This window comes from Poecilia latipinna, unplaced genomic scaffold, assembly GCF_001443285.1.
Source record: "Poecilia latipinna isolate Pla-1442-1.1 unplaced genomic scaffold, P_latipinna-1.0 Scaffold231, whole genome shotgun sequence".
In the NCBI taxonomy this organism is placed as follows: Eukaryota; Metazoa; Chordata; class Actinopteri; order Cyprinodontiformes; family Poeciliidae; genus Poecilia; species Poecilia latipinna.
Window position 1 is genome coordinate 193,863 of NW_015112847.1, and position 25,134 is coordinate 218,996.

Consider the following 25,134-nt stretch of genomic DNA (forward strand, 5'->3'; position numbering starts at 1 on the left):
ATATATATATATATATATATATATATATATAAAGCAGTGAAAACCCAGCTTTCATCCTTTCATCTGCTTGTTGGAGTCAGTGAAGCTCTGAAGGCTAGTTCTCATTTCATTCCATAAAGCTTCACAAAGGTTTAGTAATTGGTCTGGAGAAGTGGTTCAGCAGAGAGTAATGTGGAGAATGACATGATTTTCAATGGAATCCTCTATTGTCTCTTGAGCATTCAGGTTGACAATCAGTACCTGAACAGATGAATAGTCTATTATTGCATCCTGTCCACCTTAATAGAGTGTCTATCAAGTGTAATGGCTTTTCTTTTCAACACTCCTGTGTATTCTGAAAAATAGCTGTGAGCAGGAGAAAAGAAGGAAGTTTGACACTAAATCACAAAATGCTTCTTTTAGACACTTCAGCATCAACCCTCCTTCCTTTTCACAGGAACTTTTAGTTAAGTCCAAAATTATACTTAATTAGATTACGATGATGGCAGGCGACCATTCTAACCTCAAAGACTTGGAGCTAACCACCCAAAATAATAAAACTTCCCATGGAAACATGTAAAGAAGGTGGTCAGCAACTATAAGAAAGGTTTAGATATCATTTTTAATATAAGTTCAAACAGATAAGAACAGCTAAATGTTTTTAATCATGCAGTGACCCCTCTAACATATTTTTATGATCAGAAACTAACTTCTTGATTGAATTAAAATGTCAAATTTGAATCTGCAATGGGTCAGACTAGCTGGGCCTAAATGTAGCTCAGTTGATATTTGAATGCAACACATTGTTGCTACAATGCTTCTCACCCAATGCACAGTATTGCAACTGTGCTGGAAAACTCCTTTAGCTACAGAATACATAATCACCACTGAAATATTTAAAAGATAAATTCATTCACAAATACAAACATATTACTTTTTGGTGTCACTGGCTTTATGTTGACTCACAGCAACGCAGCACTAGTGTGGTTAAGTTCAATGGTTCTGCAGTAACTACAGACTCATTCAATATTATTAGAAATGTCATTTATTTCAGTCAGTCCATCGCTAAGTGAAAAACATTGTACAGTCAAAGACTGATGTTTAATGTCTTTTTCTGAAAACATATTTAACATGTTACACCAAACCACCATGGCAGAGTAATGTTTTCTACCATGGCGGATTAATATTCTCTCTCTGTGTTGTCAGTTACCTCTGTTGAAGTGGATGTGGGGTTAAACCCATTTGTTGGTTTTGGGTGGATGCAGAAGGCGATCGTTGTGGTTCACTGAAACTTCGGTTTCATATCTAGGCAAATTGGGGTGGGGCAGAAATCACTGCCCCTGACTAGTCATTGTGGAAACGTGTATCACATGTATTTGCCCCCGTCAGTTGATAAAACTTGTTGTCGACGTTGACTCCTTCCACAAGGAGGGTGAGCAATAAACGGATTGTTGCAAAAAGAACTGGCTGTTGCAGAGTGCTTTGTCCAAACTGTTTACGGGAAAGTTAAGTGAATGAACAAACTGGAGTAGAGTAAGATGCACAAGGAAGATTAAACCCCATTCAAAAGTTTAGTGAAAACATGGGTTGCAGTGTTTCAAGAACCACCACACATTGACTTGGGCTACTTGTCCAGGATATGGGCTACAACTGTCGCATTCCTTGTGTTAAGCCATTCCTGAACCGGGGACCTTGGAAGCTTCTTACCCTGACTATGCAATACAGGCGAGCTGAAGGCTGTAATTACAGCAATGTGAGCTTTCTTAGCACGGCAGAAAACAGGCAGAGGTCCTGTGAATTGAAATGAACTGCACCAACGTGAAGATCAGACTGTGACTCAGCTTAGATGCACCGTCTAAGTAGCCTTAAGTTGTTTAATTGAGTTCTCCAGCTCATCTGCAGGGTTAGCTCTGCTGTCTCACATTTATCTTTGTCATGGTGACTCAGAGTTACGGTTCTTTTGGCAGTGCATGTGCCAAGTCCAGCTGGAAAATTAAACCAGCATCTGGACAACTATCAAGTCAATACACTGTGTGGGCGAATACTTTTTTTTTTTTTATTGATATGTAGTATTCTAGTTTTCTAAACGTGTTTGTGTTTTTTGTAAGTTCTAAGCTACTGTAATAACAAAATGACACCAATAAAATGTTAAATATAACGCTCTCCATGCAATGAATTCATACAAGTTTCACTTTTTGATTTGAATGACTGAAATAAATTTACTTTCGATTACATTGTAATAAGCTGATGACGCTGAAATAGCGCACAGACGCTTTTACACTCTTTACTGTTTCACAAGAAGGCTCTGGGGAAAAACAGGCAGAAATGCTCGTTTCTGTTTTTTTCTTTTTCTCTCTTTTTCTCATCACGCTGGCCTGCGTGATGTTTTGAATGCCGGAGGTGATGCCATATCAGTACGCAGCACTGCTGGGACCAGCCTTAGGAGGCGTAGCTTTTTTTTTTTTTTATCAGCAAGTGCAGGTCGAGGGAGTGGATCACATTTGCTTCAGAAGGAGTGAAGCACACGCGAAGTTTTTTTTCTCTCTCTCTCTCTCGCTGCAGAGTGGAGGTTTCTTTGAAACACCCGAAGTAATCTCAAACAAATCTGATCCACAGACGAGAGACTGCGATTAAGAAAGGAGAAGACTGAAAAGAACAACAACAACAAAAAAGAAAATCAGGTAAGCGTTCGGTGAAGAAGAAGCGAAACTTTTTAACGGAGATGCTGCGACTTTCCTCTGCTTGCTTTTCTATAAATACTTCGCTCTTTCAAGGAATCACGGCAACTTTTCTAACACCTTTCTGCTGGAAAAAAAAAAGTGTCGGTTGCAATTTCTGTCGCTCGTTTGCGTGTTTGCGCCATTTGTTTGCCTCGAGTCTTGAGTGAGACTTTGGCTTCAAATCTGATAAAGGTTTGTTGACAGCCTGATCCAAATCAACAATGACTACAGTGACACTGTATGCATCCGCTGTGAGCACCAGCAGGCTGGGATCGCTCGTTCCATTAGGAGTTCATGCGTAATAACGCACCCAGTGACACCTCACCGGTTATCTACGCGGAAACACCGGGTCCCGTGCAAAGAGGCCAGAGATTTTATCCGGGAGCCTGTCGATCGGGACTGACAGGAGCGGCGTCTGACGAAAACGCTGCACCTGCGCTATTCACCTCTACCAGCATTTGCACATGAAACGATTTGGCGTATTGTGAAACAAATGACGTTCGGCCCTTCTTTGTGACCGCAGAGCGGGTTAAAAACGTGGAGAAAAGGAGAGGTAAACATACAGTGGGGAAGAGGGAGGCTTTATGTGCAGTCTGTTTGTTATCTGATGTTGCGGGTGTCAGGAGGTTAATTCGCTTGAAGCCCGTGGGGCGACCTGGCACCTTAAAGGTATTTTCCATATAATTACAGGAGTTCGAGTTTCGTGGGATTGCCGCGGCTCGAACGCTCACAATTTAAGCGAATATCTCCTATCTTATCGAGATGATTTAAGAGAAGGGCATCAGATATGCGTTCAATCAGAGTTATCTCAAAGGAGTAAGTTAAAAGTCTTGCAATCAGTAAAACCTTCTGTCGATACGGGCATATTTATGCGAGGGGTTATGCGTGAAATTCAGAAATGTACCCAGACAACTGCCATAATAACACAATTGCAGAGTTAAAAGCTTGGATTTTTTTTTAATAAATATTGTCTTCAGTGTATTTTATTAAGATTTTGTTTAATAGACCTATGAATTATGAAATAGTAGCCAAATGGCACATGATTTTCTTTTTCTTTATTTCCTTTCTTTTTTCAAACAAATCTAAAAAAAAAAAAAAAAAAATGTGGTATGCATTTTATTCAGCACCTATTTTCTCTGATTCCCGTAAAGGAAATCCTGTGCAGTCAATTGCTTTCAGCAGCCAGCTACTTAGTAAATAGAGTCATCCTGTGTGTAAATCACTCTCAGTGTAAATACGGTTAATCTGCAAAGGCCTCAGAGTTTTGTTAGAGAGCTTTAGTGAACAACTCTATCATAAAGACCGAGTAACAGAGCTGACAGGCCAGGGGTGAAGTTGTGGAAATGTATAAAGCAGGTTTTGATAGCGAAACAATAACTCAAGCTTTTATCATATCGTGCAGCAGTGTTCATCGCCCGAAAACACACAAGACATGGATGTAACTAAGCAAGTGCTATTCTACAAAAACAAAAACAAAAAAAAAAAAAGAAAAATGTGCAGGAATGGTAGAAATCCATTCCAAAAGAGGAGTGACTATTTTACCTCAGGGCTGCTGAATATAAGGGCGTGCCACACTTTTCAGATTTTTATTCATATAAAACTGTTTAAGCCATGTAAGTTTTTTTTTCACACGTATAGAGTACTTTGAGTAGGTCTATCAGATAGTTGACGAAATACAGTATATGACAAAATTCGAAACAGAAACGACTGGACATGAATTCCTTTTCAAGCATGTAAAGAAAAACAACAACTTTTACATGAATTCACAACAATCTATTGTACAATTGAAAAGATGAAAAATGTCAGACACAGAAGACTGGGAGGAAGAAGGAAGGTAGCAGAAGTCAGTTAATACAACCCTGATGATTAACACCCCCTGATGATTTCAAACTCATCTCTGTTAAAACTAAATGTGTTTCTTTTGATTTGCTTCACGTGTACGTAATCTGATAAATACTGAAAAGGCACATGTTTTCTAAAGTGAGTGAATACAAGTTGGCAGACCATCCCCAAATAACTGCTCTTTCGATAGGTTCCAGGTGTCCTTTTTCAACTTCTTTTCATACACTTCGTCATTCCTCATCCTGTGTGACTCTGTGCCAATTATCACGTGTGCAGCATTAGCCTCTCCCCACAGACAGATGTCTGACACGGTCACATTTCACTGCTCTGTAGCGTGCTGTGCCCAAACCAGTGGTCGGTGACCCTCTTTTTAACCTCGGCCAAAGCATTTTGCAGCCGTCAGGCACCCCCCTGCTGATCTTTGCACACAATTCACTCTGTGGGCGTACGAGTCAGCGAGGGGCAAACGGCAGGGTTAAGCCACTCGTGTTCTGGTTTTGATCCATCACCCCTCACCTCTGATCTCTCACACTGTGGTGGGCTGACAGTTAGCAGAGAGAGACATTGCAGGGAAAAAAAGCTGCCAATGCGGGCCAGGCAGGGGTGAGACTCTCAGTGTCCAAAGGGCTGGAGATGCCGACTTCTTTTATCCGCCCGACTGCTTCGTTTGCTTACATTTACTCCAGGTTTGAAATCTTATGTTGCGTTCCTGCTTTATTAGAATCAGATGTTGCAAGATGACGTATTCGGAGCCATGTGCAACTTTTTCTTTGATCAACTGGGTGGTGACAGCTGATCTCTCGCCCTCTCTTTTCCTGCCTCATGAGCGGAGAAAAGACATGGGATACAATGTGTTTTACAAAAACAAGCATGCTAAGGAAAAGAAAAAAAAAAAAACTGAAAACCTCTTTTAAAGAGGCATCGGATTTCCCACCCTCACCAGTGCTTTATCTTGGAATGCCCAGAATGCTCCGGAAATACACCGTGTTTGGATTTCTCGGTCCCGCTTCCTTATGTCCACTCTGCTCCCTCTGCCAGTGGAGCTAATGTAAACATTTATTGTGCTGCCCCCAGAGTGCACATCCATCATTGAAACACCCCACCATTTATGAGAGGATAACAGAGAGGTGTTAGGAACTCATGAAAGCACTGTTTTAACAACTTAACCACATTAGGGTTTGATTCTTCGCGATCTTATATTTTACTAGCTCAGTGAGACCTCTTGTTAAACAAAACATGGTTTCTGCAGCTGAATAACTCTCCAAGTACAAATGCACCAATCGGAATTTTGTCAGGTCAAGGTTTTGTAATATTTCTCGTTAAAGAATTGTACTTAAAGAAAACACATAGAAGATTTACATTTTGTGTGTATTGCCTGTGCTTGCCTTAACACTGAAATTTTCAAAAAGCAATGTTTCCAAATTCATCATGTTCCAAAATAGGCAGAAGTCGAAAGCTCAAAAGGAAAAAATGCGCAACTTTGCTGTACTACATAACCACATTCCTGTTATCTGACAAAAGTGTTGTTCTCTAACACTTCTGCAACCTAAATGAACTGCAGACACATGAGCGAATACATAGAATATACATTCTTCAAATGTATATCTTTCAGTCTTTGTCCCTCAGTAACGGTGTTCACACCAAAGGCTGACCTGGTTGGAGCATTCACTTGACTGGCAAACTGGCTGATCAATTTTAGCTTGCAGATCTCAGTCACCAGACAATGCTTTGATGTTTCTCCTGACATCTAACTGCTTGTAAAAACTTATTAAGTTATTTTTATGTCTTCACAGAACCCATCCCTGTAGGACTTCTGGTGTGCATTACCTCCCAGTAGTCTGTGGTCTTCCACCCCAGTGTCACAAAATGAGCCTTAGCGCCACTGAGCTGGAGGAGCTTTGGGAGAACCTCGGAGAGCTGAACGTCTCCGACAGCTTCAGCAACATATCAAGAGTGGATGTGATGGTGTGCACCACAGCTTTTAACCGCACTGCTCTGCTGTACTCCATGTGCATCCTCTACACTTTTATCTTCGTCATCGGACTGGCTGCCAACAGTCTGGTCCTCTGGGTGAACATCCGTGCCCAAAGAGACTCCACGCCTCGCCATGAGACGCATATGTACATTGCTCACCTAGCAGTTGCAGATTTATGCGTGTGCGTCACTCTGCCTGTGTGGGTGAGCTCCCTGGCCCAACATGGCCACTGGCCATTTGGCGAAGTGGCATGCAAGCTCACGCACCTGCTCTTCTCTGTGAACCTCTTTGGCAGCATCTTCTTCCTGGCCTGCATGAGCGTGGACCGCTACCTGACCGTGACGCAGCACAGAGAAGAGGGAGGCGCTCGCAGGAAGTTGATCCGTCGAGCTGCGTGTTTTGGGGTGTGGCTTCTGGCTTTGGTGGCGTCTTCTCCTGAAACCTACTTCCTGCGTGCTGTGAAGTCGTTGCACAGCGACACCATGGTGTGCAGGCCGGAGTATCCAGAGGAAAGCCACAGGGAGTGGATGGTGGGAGTGCAGCTCAGCTTCATCCTGCTGGGCTTTGTTCTTCCCTTTCCGGTCATTGCAGTGTTTTACGCCCTGTTGGCCAGAGCTTTCAGCCGCTCTTCTTCCTCCTCATCGTCATCATCATCGTCTTCCCATTTGGAGCAGGAGCGCCGTGTGAGCCGCAGGGTAATTCTGGCCTACATTGTGATTTTCCTGGCCTGCTGGGGTCCTTATCATGCTGCTCTGCTGGTTGACGCACTGTCACAACTGGGCCTGGTGCCACTGACTTGTGGCCTGGAGAACGTGCTCTTCGTGGCCTTGCACCTCACTCAGTGCCTGTCCCTGCTCCACTGCTGTTTCAACCCCATTCTCTACAACTTCATCAATCGAAACTACCGCTACGACCTCATGAAGGCCTTCATTTTCAAATACTCAACTCGAACGGGCTTGGCACGTCTTATTGAGACTAATAACATGTCGGAGACTGAATACTCAGCTGTAGAAAACCCGCCACTGATCTGATCTCAGTGAGTCTAGCAGCATATGAACTTGTGCTCCGCTTGATTTATCTGCTCTAAACCAATCGAGCATCCTTTTCACAAACATCTGCTTTAGACCTTGAAAGACTTGAAGACTGATCAAAAAGCACTTAAAGCAGTTTATAATAGCAGCTGATTTACAAATCATTGTAGATGAAAAACCAAAATTGAGTGTAAATTGTTTGAAATTATTTTTTTTATTATGTGTGTATGCTCTGTGAATTAGTGTGCATGTAATGAGTGATGTATATTATCAACGGAATAATATCTTTGTAGTCTACTTTTGTGTATTTATGTACATTTACACTGTTTGTCTCTTTTCTGCCGTAATGCAAACTCTTCGCACAATTTCTCATATTTTAAAACATTTCCTCATCATTTGCAGCTGAGCCGCTATCTGGCTCCATTGCTTTTGTCCTGCTGCCACATTGTGAATTACAACCTCATTTTAGTCAGCTGAAGCCTCCAGAAACAGGATTTTCTTTTTAAAATCCAAAACGTTTTCACTTTTTTCAATTTTTTTTGTAGCTGTTGCTTAAGTATTTATAGCACTCTTGTCTGCAATTTGATTATGAACCGTCATTTCTGAAGCATCAGAGGTTATGAAACATTAGCTAAAGCTTGCTAAGCAGGCAAGCTTTAGCTAAGCTTACTAGCTTAGCTAAAGTTAGCATACCATACCTTGGCCTATCAACCTAGCTTGAAGGTGTGGTATTTTTTATTTTTTTTTCCTTTTGGTTGTTACTCTCTGTCTTTGCACATAAAGCTCAACATTGACATAAAAATAGTTCAAATGTTTCTAAAATAGCATTTTCTACTTATAAACAACAATGACATTTTTATATTGAAGATATTTTAAGATGGTGAAAGTGCTCGTTGGTTTCAGTCTCTCCCATTCTAGATCCATTTTCTGAAACTCATCAGTCTGAATTTATACTAAATGAAAACACCAGTTCATATATTAACTCCTTATAAGCCCTTAACAAAACCTCTGTTCAAAAATGTTGAAATTTCTTTTTATTTTCTCCTGCTTTTTTGGACATAAACGTTCTCCACTTTTATCTGTAGGCTTCTGCTGAGACTACTGATCTTATAAAGCAAGAATAAAAAGCTCCAGATGTCACTGAATACTCCTTTATTACATAATACAGTATGTTTTTTTTATGTCAGTAAGTTATATTATTGAAAGTTGTGGCAGTTACACATGTCCGTGTGTTAATAATCCTTCTCTGTCTGCCACAGACAGCTCACAGTTTATGATCTAATGACATTAATAAGCGGCTTGCGTCCTGTAATGGAGTCTGCAGCTGCGGTGAACAGCTTTACAATATGGCTGTCTGAGATCAAATTGCGTAAATATCAACGTACTAATTCAGATTTGATTGTTTATCTGTACATGAACCAAAAGCTTGACACCAAGGGATAATGTTTATGTGTTAAACATTGAGAGTATAGAGAGATACATTTTATTCACCGTGTTATTTTGATATGATGTCGTAGTGGGTTTTGTGTTACACTTGTATGCCTTTTGCAAATATTTTATGTAGGATAAGAAAAGAGCAGAGACACAAACATGTTTTTTGTAAGACAACAAGCTTTCCCTTTGCATTGTATTGTATAGCATGTGTTTTGTTATATAATAAAAACAGAAAAAAAAAACAAAAAAACATTTTGCTTCAGTGTTTTTTTGGTCAAAAAGTGCACTTCTAATTTTAGTATGGCTAATATTGTGTTTACTCATTATGAGTCATGTAACATGTTAAGGGATTAATGTTGATGGAATGTGGTTTTGAAAAAAACATTTTCCACTGAGTCTGAGTTATTAAGTTCAAAATAAACACAAAAAGCATCAAGCACCTTCAGGAAAAAAAAAAAAAGTAAATAAGTATCACTTTCTGAGGTTTATTCCAGCTGTCCCGGAAAATGCACACTGAACTTTAAGTCTGGTCATGGTTCAGTTGCTGAAACTTAGAGGAAAAAACACATTATCCAGTTACTGACGCACACTACAGCAAAAGAGCAGAAAAATGTCGCTCTCCTCTTTCCAAAACAACAGCGCAAATTTCTTTTGAGTTTCCACTTACAAAGAAAGACTTTGTTGGTTTGGAGCACTTTAGTTTGTGATTTGTCATGTCCAAGCTGCTGTTGGTTCTGCTGCCTTGAAGCAAGAAGTTCCTGGGCTCAGCCCCAGCTTGTGCAGGTTTTCTCTGGGTACTCTGCCTTTTTCCCACAGTTCAAAAAATATGTTTGATAAGTCTCACTAGAGACTAATCAAATCTCATTAGATTGTACTTAATCTAATGAATATGAGTGTGTGTAGGGAATGAAAATATGTTTAATAAAGAGAAAACCATTCACTTACTCAAACCAACAAATGATTTCCATTTGTTGCATTTGTTTTCATGCAACAAATCATTTTCATTTGTTTCATGAAAATCCTGTCTCACACGAGTTCTTATTGAATCGCGCCTTTCTTTAAAGAAAATGTGGCAGAGAATGGATGTGGTGTGAAATCTCAGGAAAATTATTTTAAAAAGCATAAGCAATAAAAACTGAAATCCTTTTTTTATTGCTCGTCTTTAGCAACATATTTTCATTCTTTTCCAAAGCTTTTAGTCCCATTTCTGATACCCTTGAGACAGTGTATTTCATTTGAAAGCTGTGCTAAAGGTTTGCACTGGTGAAACCAAGGAAGCACGTGTTATTTGCGGAGCTGCTGGCGCAGTCCTGCCACTCTGTTTCAGGTCAGGCTGATAAGGAAGCTGTGCGGGGAATTTTGAAGGTTAAACTAAGCGAGTGACCTGCTAATGATACCCCTCCAGTTTCCTTTCTTTTGCAGACACAACCTTGATCTTGCAGCACTCCTAGTGTGCACAGGCCTCCCTCTCCTTTCTTGTTCTGAATTATTTTCCCTATGTGAGACCTTCTCATCTGACCCCGTCAATACCTTCCAGAGGCTTTTTACAGGTCAGCGATCCTCCACTTACTAACTCATCTTCAACAAATACACAATGCTTTGTAATAAGGTATGAAAGGCTTTGCTCTTGAAAGTGATCACCATGCAAGTGGATTTTAAAGAAACAGTGATAGGTCCTAATTAAACCCATCTGGTGTGTGCTTGGAATATACAAAGACTATCTGAAGTGTAATTAAAATGCTACGAAAGTAGAGACAGAGCTCCTCTACAGCGCTGATCTAAACAGTGTTTTCCCTTTTATCATTGAAGCTAAAAATCCTCTGTGTTGGAGCCAGAGACATATTAAGATATCACTTTCTAGAGGCGTGATGATGAGCAACGTTATTATCTCAGCGGCCCACACATAGATTCAGTGAACAAGTATGCGTATCTAGAATGTGTAAGTCTAAAGGCTCATTGGTTTATAGGTGCAAGAGACAGAGGATAAAAGTTTCAACTACAAAATGAGGATGTCCCTGTGAGAACCGTCGACTGTAACAAGTTACTTGAAAATATTACATGATAATATATGTTCATAAATGCATGAGAAACAAGGAGACGTTTGTATGCAATGTTATTTTTTTGTATGTTTGTTAGCGGAAATTGAAAAATAAGTCTAGAGCACACTTGGATCCCAGTAATGACAATGTTGTTGAAAATTAATTAAAAAGTGTAATTACACAAAAAGCTGATTTTCTGTTAACTTTGATTATTGGATCAGAAAAATAAATTTGTGACTTACATTACACCAATTAAAAGTGCATTTTACACAGAAATGTCAACCTACTGAAAAGCTTGTCCACATACTGCGCAACGTATAAAACTCAATACACGGATGGATTTCCTTTTGAATGAATTGCTGCATCATTACTGGCATGAAAATGTCATGTGTGGCGGTTGCGAGGTGGTGAAGAGATGATAAAGATGATAGATTTAATGAAGAAAACTCAACAGTCCAGAACAGGCAGTACAGCAGAGAGTTAGCACACAGCTAAAAACTGAAACACTGAACACAGAAAACCCTTAAAAATAAATACACAGAAACACTGATCATGACAGAAAATGATCGGCCCGTGACTCTGGTTTGTCATGACAATACTTCAAAGATTATTTAATAAATGATGTCAGGCCAGTTTGCTGGTCTATCAATATCTAATTTACTGTGGTTGTTAAATCAGATATTGGTACTATTGGCAGTGTGAAAAGGGGCTAACTCGTGTTAGAAAAGGAAATGATCACTTCTATAAAGTTTGTCAGCTGATGGAAACATGACATGCTCTAAACTTGATAAATCGCAGTGGACCAGCAGCAGCAGATAACATTGCTCCTCAAACAATCACTGACTGTGGAAAACTTCCCTCTGCACCTCAAACTTCCTAAACTCTGGGACTTAAAACAGGATGCTAAATTACTTTTACCTGAAAAGAAAACTTTAGAGCAGTGAGCAACATTTTCCCAAATTCCATTTCGGCCCAGGTAAGACATTTATGTTTCTGGCCTAGGAGCGGCTCAACACAGTGAATGGAGTGTATCCAGTGTCCTGGATACGTTTATGTGCTGCCAGCCGCTGTCAACAACTTCTGAATCTTTTTAAGTTACTTGCATGAGCTTTGCTTCAAAATACAAGTTATCTTGTACACCTAATTCTTATGCTTAGGTGCAACAATGTGTAGGAAAAAACATGGCGTCTTTTGTACTTAAAAAAATATTTTCATTGGTCTCACATAATATTCTAGGAAACAGTATTCTCAGGCTTCAGTAAACCATCAAAATTGACCAAAATGCTTGAAGTGGAACATGTAAGCTATGGTTGTTTTTTTTTTTTTTTTTTTTTTTTTTTTTTTTTTTCTGCTTCTTTTGGAATCATTTTTTGATTTACGATGAAAGTAATCTGACAAAAAAAACTTCATTTCTGTAAATGTGCCGATGCTGGATTTTTTAAATAGCCAATTCCTGGGAGACGGGGTTTCTCAGGGTGAAAAGTGAGGCTGCACTCCAGTTAAATGGCTTATATTTCCCCAGGAATGCATTTATGTTATGAACTGCTGTGTTTTGTCACAGTTTGCCAGCTCTAATTAGATTATTCTGCTTTAAGATGTTTCACATGCAGAAGTATCAAACCTATCACTGAGAACCTTTTCGTGACCAAACTCTAACGCGGTGCAGTTAAAATGCTGAACCAGCCTCAGAGGAGCAAGCTGAGGCTCTTTTATCACCTTGCCTTTAATTGTAGCTCTATGTTTTCCTGGAGCGTAGACAGCGTGCGAGCTCCTCGCCAAAACAAAGGAAACACGTTGAGTGAAGAATATCAGAATCTAAACTGCCTCAAGCGTCAAGTCTGGGAACTGAGAATACCAAAATGCTCAGCTCTCATTTTCCTTAAATCAGATTTTCTCTGATTTAACAGCAGTTACTTAATGTCCGACTATCTGCTTTGGTTTGATTTAATAAGCGGACGTAATGGAGCATAAATTCTGTTAATGGAGTTAGGTTCTTTTGCTTCTCATTTCACAGTAATGGCCTCTATCTTTCACTGAGACAAGATAACATGAATGAATAATGAAATAGAAACGAGGTGCAGCGGCACAGAGTAATTTATGGCACATGGATTCTTTCCCGTCTTCCCCAGGAGGTGCGCACTTTGAAATTTTACGCAGAGTTATCCGATGATCCTAAGGCAAACATCCCTGTGTGGTCAAAGAAACTACAATATTGTTTCTGGACTGTTTCCAAGCATGAATGTTGATTCCTAATATAGTTTGCGCTTGCTTTGCTCCATGTAGTAAAGGACTTGAAGAGGGTGACATAAAAGGCTTTAAATATTTAATGAAGCAGCTGTTTGTTGTCAGAGGGAGTTTTTAGTGGGCATATGAAGAAAACCTCATGGTCTGGGTTAGTTTAGCGATCCACTACTGTCAGCAGGAAAGGACAACCCCTGTGGCCAGATGTAGGTCAGATGTTTAGTCTAAAAGAAAAGGAGAAGAAGAAAAAAAGGTTTAGAGACAACTGAACTGGACTTTTGATGAAGCGATGAAGAAATTTACAACTACATGCCTCATTTAATGTACCCTGATTTAATTGTGATGAAGGCAGAGTCTTTAAGTGAGCTGGGAACTATCACCAGTTTGATGATATGTCTTTAAGACAAGTTTCCGCTTCATGCAACAGGACTACAACTCTCAAAAGAACTCTCTGAAAGACTGAGCTTTGGTCGCTTCATAAACAACACCAAAGGATTTATTTTTCCAAGGTTTAGGATATCTCATCCAGCTGCAACTAACAGCTAAACAATGAGTGATAGATAATTAAAGTTGAGTGTGTACGCAGCGAACCCAGTGGATGAGTCTGCTAAGACGATTACTTTTATTTGTTTGTTATGCGTGGCTATAGACAGGCATGATGATGTTGCCCTGGAATCACAGTCAAATAAACAAAAAAACTATCTGGAATTAAGCATCAATTCAGAACAAACAAAAAGAAGCACATAAGTTAGCAAATGAGTCTAGTAGTTTGCTATCATATCTCTTGGTTCTCTCTTAAAAATATGACATAACATATTTCATCTGGCTTTGTTGTGACCAATGGCTGTCAGTCACTGTGTATTAATTATACCATTATCCTGAGAAAACAATAAAGTTTAACTGATAATGTTTGAAAACCTTAAGAACAGAAAGTATGGCTGGATATGTCCTTCTTGCTGAATGATTTAAACACTCTGCTCCATTTTAGCCTCTTTTACCTTTAGAACTGTTTAACATGGCGTAGATTCAACAAGGTGTTGGAAATGTTTTGGTTCATATTTAAATGATGAAATTATAATTGATATAATTATGGCTCTGATTTGTTAGCTGCACATCCAAGATGCAAATTTCCTGCTCCATCACATCCCATTTGGATTGACATCGGGTCAACATGGAGGCCGCTGCAGTACTGCAAACACAAAGTTTGTGATGATTTCAGCTTTCTGGCATCCTCCAGAAAGTAAACAGCAGAAGCATTCAATTATTTAAGTTTGTACTAATAGGCCCAAAGTGCACCAGATATTCCCACACCATTACACTGCCACTCGACCTGAACTTTCCATGCCTTTATGAATCACGTTAATGTCAAATTCTAGCACTACCATCTGGGTCGAATCAAGTCTCATCACACCAGGCGACACTTTCAAGCTGGTACTGTTCATTTACTTAGCGTGTGTGAATAGCAGCCTCGTTTTCCTGTTTTCAGCTGACAGGAGGGACGATTAGAGCACCGCTGTAGCTCAATGTATCAAGGTTCAATGTGTTTAAAGTGTGAACTCTACTGATCTCTTAATGACATTAAGAAATATTTTTGTTTTTGTTTAAGTTTTATAAAACGGCTTGTCAAAAATGATTCATATCCTTCAAAATAATCACTGTAAAAGTCTCTATGGGCATCACAAACCCTTCTTATGACTGCACACTTGAATGTTTTCACTGGTATTTGTTTTTACTTATCAAGTCCTTGACATTGGAAGGCCTCCTTGACATCACCCTAATCTTTAGCTTTCTGCATAGATTTTCTATCAGATTAATGTCAGGACTCTGGATGCATCACTCCAGAACTATTGTTCAAATTCAGAAGAAACATGTTGATAAAATGTAGATATTACTTTCAAGTGTTGGACTATTTTTTTTTTTATTTCAGCACAAGTCATATTTCCTGATTCAAAAACTGCTTTGTTTGTACAGTTTTTGTCCTAAAATACACAAAAAAAGGAAACTAAAAACATCAGTATTTCTATGTGATTCAGTCAAGCACAAAGTGATTCCTAACATTTTGTAAAATTGTATTCACTTCACTTGTATATCATAAGACAGACTTTAAGGAAATAAAGAGTAAAAGCAATATCTTAAGGTCAAACAGCTAACATATGCAAATAACTTCAATTAATTACACCTCAAACTACTTTTCAGAGCAAATCCAGAATCACAGAATTCACATCACCGTCTCAGCATCCTCATTGCGTAATAATTTGGATTCATTGTGTACTTCTGCTAAAACTACTATTTTTAAATGGTCACCTGTTTTTTCAGCTGTGCTGCTTTAAAAAACTTAAACTGTGAACAAACTTAATGTTGTTCATTCATTATGTGTATCTGTTTATCAAAATTATAAAAGTACAACCACACATAATAAACAATATTATTACAAGAAACAAATAAATAAAAAGGGACTACAATAAATAAATGTCAACAAGTGGCTTGAATAATCAATTCATTTTACTCAATGATCAAAAAGTAAATACTAATGCTCTGCTTTTTTTTTTTTTTTTTTTTTCCACAAACCTTAGTCTGTCCGGTTCATTGTTGAGGGATGACATTGGGTTAGCTTCACCCTGGACACCTTACTAATCCATCAGCAGGGTAACACAAAGACAAACATCCATGCATCCACACACTCACAAAGTCAACTGAGAACCCCTAATTCACCCAACATGCATGTTTCTGGATTGTGGGAGGAAACCTAAGTAGCCCAAGTAAAACCAAGCAGGGGGGACATAGAAACCCTGCAGAAGCCTGCCAAACTGATATTTAATCCTTAGGCGTTGTTGCCATGAGGTTTCAGCAATAACCACACCACTGAGCTGCCTGCATTTTACCCCAATAAATGTATAAATATGCAGACTAAAAGAAACAAAGGACTCCAGTAGCTCAGTGGCTGCTGTAGCTCTACTTGGAGAGAATGCTTGACTAAACTTCTGAACATGATTTACAGATAAAGCCGTGTTTAGACACTGTCTTTAAAATAAGTTTCGCATGCACTCTGAATTATGGGAAGTCCTCTTCATCACTTACTGCTCCACGGTGGTTTTTCAACCATTTCTTTTGAAAACCTCTAATCGTTGCAAGATCCACAAATGTAATGGTTCAAGGACGGACACATTGCTGCTCAGGCCCCATATTGGTGGTTGATTTATTCCACAAGCCGTGCCCAAACTTTGATTCCAGTGTTTAGAAGTCACCTAATTCATTCACCATCCTGACAGTTTCAAGAGTTCAGCCCGATGCTCAGCCTCAGGTTCAGTCTCCACTCAGTCATTCAAACTGGACACGCGTGTCAGAACTAATATCAAATCTTCACAGACGTTCTGAGGAAAATAAGTCAATTGCAAAACAGCTTTTGGACACATACAAGTCCAAGCAAACCACTTGGCTGAGTTATTAAAGTTATATCATTCAGGTGTTTTATAAGGAATCAGACTGATTATGAAGCGATATCTAAAATATTAAGTTACTATCAACCCATGTCTAATTAACACATCTTTTTTTTTCTATCAGTATATCATTTGTAGAAAGTGGCATTATGGTTAGAAATTTACTTCAAGAACACAATTTGGTCATGTTTACTATAGTTTCCTGTTAAAACCTCCCATTTTTCCTATATGGATAATAAACGACTTCCCAACAGCCCTTTGAGACCAAGTCCAGATAATGAGCTTATTTTGATTCCTGGGAATGAATAAAGGTGCTGACCTACCTTTATCACAGCTGTCACTGTGTGTTAACAGACACGCTCATGTTTGAAAGCAGGATTTATGTGAAGTGACAAAAAAACACAGCAAGCCTTTTGCTGCAGGAGATGTTTTGTCTGTGGTGATGTTTGAGCAGCCAAATGTCCTTCTTTGGTTCCTGTCTGGGGTCAGACTGTGGCATTCTGCTACATAAACACGCCTTGTTTTTTCAGACTAGACCGTGCTTCACAGTGAAGTCAACATGACATTACAGCCCCTGAGCAATTTTAATAAGGCTCATAAACATGCAGCTGCCTCCTTGTTCTTAATAAGTCATGGCACAGCCAGTGGATAGTTTGTGAAACATTGAATTTGTAAGACATAAACTGTCCTCTGATGTAAGATTGTGCCATTTTATGTAGGAAAATAAGCTCACATAGCTACTTTGCGGTGGTCCTTTATAATGACAGACTACATCTTTTTGCTACAGCTGTGATGTTTTTTGATTGTCGAGGCTGAAATAATACTTGCCTTCATAAAATACCCATGGGAAAAACAGTTGCAGTAGAGGCTCAATTTCTGTACGTTCACAAATTAAAACACAGTACTACCTTTGTGTTGTGATTGTGTCCCATATAACTCACTCAGAGTGATAACTCATATCCATGTTTTTTTTTTTTTTCTCTTTTTGACAAAGATAAATCGTTTTCCTCAGCAGGAGTATCTAAAGGGTGGGCTTATATTGGAAATCAGCCTTCAATAATAAACTGAATTCAAATCAATAATAAATTCTATTCATAAAATAAACTCAAAATCTATTGAAGTTTGAAAAATTGAATTGCTCTCACACTGATTTCCAAGTTTTGAAAAGCTGGAGTCCGTCTGGCCAACCACAAGCCAGACGGACTCAACATGGATGCACATTTAAAACTTATTAAAAGTTGAAAAATACATGTCTGTTTGTATGACAATTTATATTTCTTTAAGCTATACAAAGGGTGTTTTTTTTACCCCTTATTTAGCACAAAATATACCTCGTTATCAAAAGGGATTTTTTTTGTTGGTGTGTAAAACAGAATTGTGGAGTTTTTTTTTTTGTTTTTTTATTTGGTTGTATTGCTAATGATAAATAGCAAAGTATCAAGGCACAAAAAGAAACAAATTGGAATTAGTTTTTTATTTGTACCTTGAAAATGCACTCAATAATTGTTCTGGTGTTCTGGTCACCTACTTGTAGCAATTCAAGCTGATGATGATATTTCATAGATTTTGTTCTGGCTCTAAACACCTAAACATGTTTTGCTCCCAGAGTATCTTCCTCAAACAAAATAATTTTATATTTCTGAGTATAGGAAGCCGTAGCATAAGTTACATTTTGTTCTGGCTCCTGATGACTCTTTTGTTATTGTTTTATTAAGAGCAGTTTCCTGAAGTGCCAGACAAATGCTAGCATGTTTCCTTACTGTTTAGATATGTCCTGTTGATAAGTTGGTCCATTACATATTTTAGTGCAGTTAGTGTGTGGACAAGAATTACAGAATGTTTTTTTTTTTGTTTTTTTTTTGTCTCGCTTCATGACTTTAGACTTTTGTTTTGGATCTCGTAACAATTAATGAGTAATATTTCAACAAAGCAGAAAACATCAACTTGCTTTTTCTCTCACAGCTTTTATAGACATCCCTGAATAAATTGGAGCTATGATTCCTGACATGTTGCCAAGTTTTCATAAACATGTTTTTTTGGGTTTTTTTTTTTTTCATTGTTTAAATATGAACTTTTGCATGTGTGCATATGTGCTCTCTTGGGCCACAATATATAGAGCTGTTTGAACATAATGTTTCAGATCAAAAGGAAAAAAACATGGAAATTCCCCCGACGCTATTCTTTCCAGCTTTTCCCTCCACATAGTGCAGCAATTTGTCTGCATTCTGATATTCTCATTATAACATTCCAACCACTGAAGATATGTATTGTTTAAACATGTGTCAATGCCCTGTCACGTACCACAAAACCCACTCAACGTGTGTTGTGCGCATTGTCAAAGACGTCGTTGAGCTTATTTTACTTGTGTCTGGGAACGATTACACCTGAAGGCTTGTGCACTTCAAATGTAAAGCAATATCCCCATGCTGCTTAATTAGAGTGAAAAAAGGAAGATGATGGCAGAAATTATTGACTGTAATTGGCTGTGAATGAAAAGTATATTTAATACCTGCTTTTTCAATCACGTGGACGTTTTGAGAGAAAATCCAAGACCTGTAAAATGCTTTGACCGTGATTCAGCTGACATAAAAAAAAAAAAAAAAAAAAAAAAAACTATGTCGGAGAATCAAGCCTCTTGCCAACTGCGGTTCAGAAATGTATGCGCCAATTAGATTGATTAGTCATGTTATTCAAATCAAAACCTGATTGCTGGCTGGTTCATGTTCTACAGAAATTCATTACACTTGTTGAAAACGCACACCAACTCAACAGTGATTAGCTCTGATTACATGGTTAGATCTGTCTAGGACCAACAGGGAAAAATAATAAAAAATATTTTAGTCTTTTCATCTGTTCCTCCTCCAGGTTTATTGTTTGAGTATCACGCAGAAACACTATGTGTGATATCACTTTACGGGGAGTTTCTGAAGTCATCACTGACACACAAAGAAAATTCACACCCTGAGGTAAAAACGAATGTCTCCACGTCATTCAACCACCACCTTCGAGGGAGACTTGGCTGCTCGTCATCTTCCATCACACTGCAGTTACTGGCTGCTGCCGGAGACGAGCTTCCACAGCGTTGCTCCTGACTCACTCTACCCAGCCTGCAAACCGTTGTTTTTAGTTACAGGCTCCCTCCGGCTTAAAAGAAACTGTGATTTATGCCATGCATGTTCCTGCGAAAAAAGAAAAAAGAAAAAAATGAGCAACCGTATACACACCCACAAAAACAGAAACCAGACTTCTGTAAGCAAAAAAAAAAAGTCTCAAAGACTGAAATTTCCCACTTTCAACAGACTGCTTTCTCTGTAATTCTAAATATGTATGAAAAGAGGAATTATATTTGCTTTCCTTGGATTAGTTTCAAAAGCCTTGATAAACTTTTACTTGGCTTCGCAAATGAATTTGTGAGAGAACTCATGAGAAATAAAACAGGAGGAGTGAGATGGATAGGGGAGGAAGTGGTTGTATCCGGTGGGTGTCAGGCCAGTTAAGGGCGTGTCAAATCACAGTTTCCACACCCAGTCTGACACCAAGTCTTACAACTGACTGAATGAAAATATGAAATGGATTGTGTTTCCCTCCTTGGCATTCTGTTGTAAAGACCATGTTTTCAGAGTCCTAACAGAGGATTTCTCCTCTTTCTTTTGCCGCCGTTGTTTGCTTAAAGAGAGACAAAGAGTTTCAGGAGAATCTTTAAATATGATTTTGGAATAAATACTACAATAATTACAATAATGAAAGCTAGTGTACAATTAAATGACAACAGATTGATTAAATTGATTCAATGAAATAGTATAAACATATGTATAGAGTGATCTATTACATGTGTTTCTGTTGTATTCCAATTATTTTAGGTTACAAATAATAAAAACCCAATTTATAGGTTCTCTCAAATTTTGCATAATACATGCACTTGTATTCAATAAATTATAATATTACAGAAAAAAATCTTTTAGTTACTCAGTTCACTAAGTGAACAAACACATCTATGTATGACCTGTAGTTTATACATGTGTTCAGGCCTTTATTTATCATTTTTATGATGATTTTCCACCTGCAGTTAATTCAAACATGACATTTAAATCAGCATATTCCTTCAGACAAATAAAAATTGAGTATTTTTGGATACATATATGTGGGCTTAATGAAAAGCATGTTTAATGCTTTTGATTTTTCAAAATATAATTTTGTTATTGTAGGCAGCTGTCAGGTCCTGGTCATCCTCTGTATCTCCATAGAGCTTGTTAGCATAGAGAGGCATGCAGTGCTTTAACATTTCTTGGTAAGTGCCAATGCTATGGAGCCCATCTGGTGGCTTGGGATAAAAAAAATAAAAAAAATCATGGCAACGACTTGTTATAATTAAGTTTTTCCCACAAAATAAATACATCGTTTCTACAACATATTGAGCCGTGTCTAAATAAACAAGTCGTTTCCATGAGTTATTAAGTCATGGCTATGTTTTTTTTTTTTTTTCCTCCCACATCACCAGACAGACTCTGTACAACTATGACTTTAAACTTGTTAAATTACAGTGGACCAATAGAAGGTGATCATATCATCTTTACACCGGATCACATGTGACTTAGATTCTGTGCCTCTTCATTATTCCTTCGGACTTTGGATAACAAGCTTGAAATGCAACACTTTTATGCCTGAAAAGTTGTTTTTTTATTCTGTTTATTACAATAATCATATTGTAAACTGTTATTTCTCTGTACATTTGAGTTTCTGGGCATTTTCTTACTGATTGTATTGTTCAAGATGGTTTTTATTAAATGTGATTTCTTTGTGAAGCACTTTAATGTGGATTGATTTGTATAAAAAGATGCAATGAAATAAAAACTTACTTTTGTTCTAGTAAGTCTCACTTACTAGAACACACAAAGTTATGCATCATCATTAAAATAGTTTGCTGAAACAAATGTATTGTGCAAGTTATTTTCAGAATTGTACCGTACTGATCTACTTGATGAAAAGACATTCAGATGTTAGCATTTCATGTCTGACTCAACGTAACTGATCTTGATATTTTCCTGCCAAGTCACTGTAGTAACATAAAGCATCAAACGGATGTAATTTGAGCATTTGAGCGAAATATGTCAGAATGATAACAGGACAGATAGAGAATGAGCGACACAAAGCCTTTTTTGTCTGATTTTATTGGAAAACCCCTTGATAAAAATTGAGTCCATTTAAAGAACAATATTGAAAAACATAAAAGGAAGAAAATTACAGCAATTAATTTGAGTCACATTAAAGTTCAAGGTTCTTTGATTTGTTTCTGGCTCTTTACATGTCTGCTCAGCCTGGAAATTTAGCTCTAAAACTGGTTCACTACCTCAGTTACAAATGCAACTCTTGTTGGTTCATGCAGTTCATGTGCATGGCTGCAATGCAACTTGCAGTGTTTTAAGAACCTTATATTGCATTGTGATTTTAAACACTAAAGGATATCTATAAAAGTATGTGTCTCTTCCCTCAGGAATACTCCTCCGCTCATTCTAAAGGACTTTCAATTGTTTTTCAGGCCAAAATAGACATAATGTTCTTTTGTACTGGGTAATTCATTAATTTTGAAAATTCTAGTAACTAGCACTGACATTTCTGCTGACTACCACCGAAGGCAGCTCATGTAAGGCAAGGCAAGGCAATTTTATTTATATAGCACCTTTCAGTCAAAGACAATTCAAAGTGCTTTTACAGAGAAACAATACCAATCAGACAAGAAACACACACAAAAAAAAAATAAATAAATTCAAGAATAGGCAACTTCAAATAGAAATGTTTTTAACCTTGTTTTAAATAAACTCAAAGTTGGGGCAGATTTGCAGTGAGCCGGAAGCTTATTCCAGAGGGCTGGAGCATAAAAACTAAAAGCTGCTTCCCCGTATTTTGTTCTAACTCTCGGAATGACTAATAGGTTTGATCTTAAAGGTCTGGGAGGTATGTAGGGCTGGAGAAGATCCGTAATATAATCTGGGGTTTTGTTGTGTAGAGTTTTATACACCAATAAAGAGATTTTAAATTCTATTCTTTTAGCAACTGGGAGCCAGTGCAACGATCTCAGAACTGGACTGAGATCGTTGTACCACCAGCAGAAGCTGTACCACAGTTTGAGAACCACATTACATACAGAGACTGCATACTCAACTGTTTCTTTCAGTAATGCTGATGTAAGCCCACCTGGACACAAAACAGATGTGCGAGTATTGTGTCTACCGGGGGGCTTGAAATATAGATGTACAACAACAGTGCTATAAAGTGCTCGAAGTGTTAGATCATTTAAATTTAGGACCCAACTAAGCAAACGAGCAGCGTAGCTTTAAAACTGCGTTAACACTTGAAGGTTGATCTGATTACCCTCTACAATGACTAAGGAAACACAAAGTGAGCTACTCAGGCCTGTCAGTAAAAATGATGAGGGCAGGACTTGCACATTGTAGCTTTATGCACATTTCTTCTGAATGGACACGGGTTGACAGAACTCACATCTTGGACCCCCAACATTTTTTTTGCGTTTCGCCTAAAGTACCGATTCTAAAGAATGTTTTTGTCAGGTTGTTTAGCTCAGTCCTGTCAGACTGTAATCTTGACGGATGAATATTTTCATTGGGGCAGAAATGCCTGAGCTAAAGACTGCAACCTAAACTGGCCTTTCCACTCTGGTCTTACAATGGGTATATGGTTTGTAATTCTATAGGAGCAGAGGGGGTTTGAACAAACATGGCTTTCAGGGAGGAGGATGGGCAAGGCTGCGGTTTACCACATTCTGCTACAGTATTAAATAACTCCCCTTCACATGCCTGTCACCTTGTAACCAGTAGTGTTAGAACAGTGCCTGAAATGCCGTGGGTAACCTGTTGCCTTCTCCTTACGCCCAAACTTTTATACTTGTGCAGTGAAACTCAAATAACCCATCGCTTTTTAAACTATCTGGTAGCTATTCAGAAAGCACACACAGTTGTAGAGCTTCCAGGAATCATCCATCACCTCAGCCCACCAGTGGGAATTTTTTTTTTTCTCTGTGAATGAGACACGCAAGCAACTGACGTGATCGGCACCAGGTCACAGACTGGACACACAAACACATCTGGGGCTGGACAAACACAAACACGTGTAAAACACAGGTCACTTACAGGGAACACACAGGTGCCCCCTTATGCTCGAACGCCAAAAGCCGCTTACTTCTCCTCTGGGTTCTCACACTGTGTAATTATTTTCAGGCTTTAATCCTCATTCTTAATTAAACCCTTGCGCATTTTTCCACCCATTCTTACCAGAATCGTGTCCCACCTCTTACCTCTCCTGCTATGCGGATTATGTTTGCAGTACACTGTATAAATAGCTCTGAGTAGGTGGCCTTGTAATGGAAACGCACACATATATGAAAATCAAAGGCTCAGCCTTCTACTTTCAGTTGCTCTGCACATTAATCAGGACTTGTCTGCTTCACAGATGTGTGTCTGAGCACATGCGCGTCTGCATTTCTGAGGTGGTAAATGTGCGGTGGGGGCACCCATGCGTGTCTGTCTGGAGACGTGTGTGCGTGTCATGCAGCAGGTGAGAACATATGGCAGATCGGTTTACATTTTTTCACAGGAGAAAAATGTAAAAGTAAAAGTTGTAAGTTGGGTTAAAGACGTTTATATGAAAAGCACACGCAATTTAAACTTCAACATTCTGTCTGTTATTTTACAAACCTACAAAAAAATTGAGAATAGGCTTGCTAATGAAACAATATCTATTTATATTATAAGACTTTTCCTTTATATTTTCCTCTTTGCAGATCCCAGTCCTGAGATGTCTCTCCTGAAAAAGCAGTCTTTTTTCATCGTTTTTCTGAAAAAGAAATCTGGCGAAATATTATATATATGTGTTTAACTTTCAGTGCTTTTCTAGAACAATATTTTGAACTTGTCACTCTTCTTTAGACAATCCTAGATTGTAGTCTAAGGTGGCTACTAAGCTGAGGTATGTTTTCCCAAAATACTTATATATTTTTCCTTAGGTTTTACGTTTTCCCAAGGCAGGGGTGCGGTCTGGCAATATGAAAGCCAGATTTTGCTACAGTTCTCTCCAATATCTTATTTTCAAGGATGGTGAAAGACTAATATTTGGTAGAAAATGATTGATGTCTCTCTTGAGATATTAGTGTGATGAAAGATTTGGATGTTTGGCTTAAGAAAATGCAACAAATCAGAAGCTCCGACACTGACAACTCTCAAGACTCCAGAGATGCTGACAAGAATTACTTGTGGCTTCAGATTCAACGTTCTTAAACTTTTAATCCAAATACATCATAAAAGCATTTATAGATTCATTGGATTTTGTCAGAATATAAATACTTAGATTGTCTTTTTACCACCATTTTATTTTACTCTACTTCTTTGTGTTGCAATTTAATCAACTTTTGTTGTTTATAATTAC

General features: G+C 38.4%; 1 protein-coding gene and 1 long non-coding RNA gene across 2 annotated transcripts in view; one reads left to right on the forward strand and one right to left on the reverse strand.

The window, feature by feature from the left end:
- The first annotated feature begins 2,460 nt into the window (after positions 1–2,460).
- LOC106947254 (atypical chemokine receptor 3-like) lies at positions 2,461–9,223 on the forward strand. The gene is made up of 2 exons (XM_015032126.1): positions 2,461–2,660; positions 6,335–9,223. The coding sequence occupies exon 2, from the start codon at positions 6,408–6,410 to the stop codon at positions 7,545–7,547; it is 1,140 nt and encodes a 379-aa protein (XP_014887612.1). The 5' UTR covers positions 2,461–2,660; positions 6,335–6,407; the 3' UTR covers positions 7,548–9,223.
- Positions 9,224–11,436: 2,213 nt separating this feature from the next.
- LOC106947255 (uncharacterized) overlaps positions 11,437–25,134 on the reverse strand; it is a 19,678-nt gene continuing 5,980 nt past the window's right edge. The window contains exon 3 of the long non-coding RNA XR_001424954.1: positions 11,437–13,355. This is a non-coding gene — a long non-coding RNA (uncharacterized LOC106947255). The remainder of the gene's footprint in view (positions 13,356–25,134) is intronic.

What these genes read in the sequence shown, in the direction of transcription:
- LOC106947254 (XM_015032126.1), top strand. Translation starts at nt 6,408, where the DNA reads ATGAGCCTTAGCGCCACTGAGCTGGAGGAGCTTTGGGAGAACCTCGGA.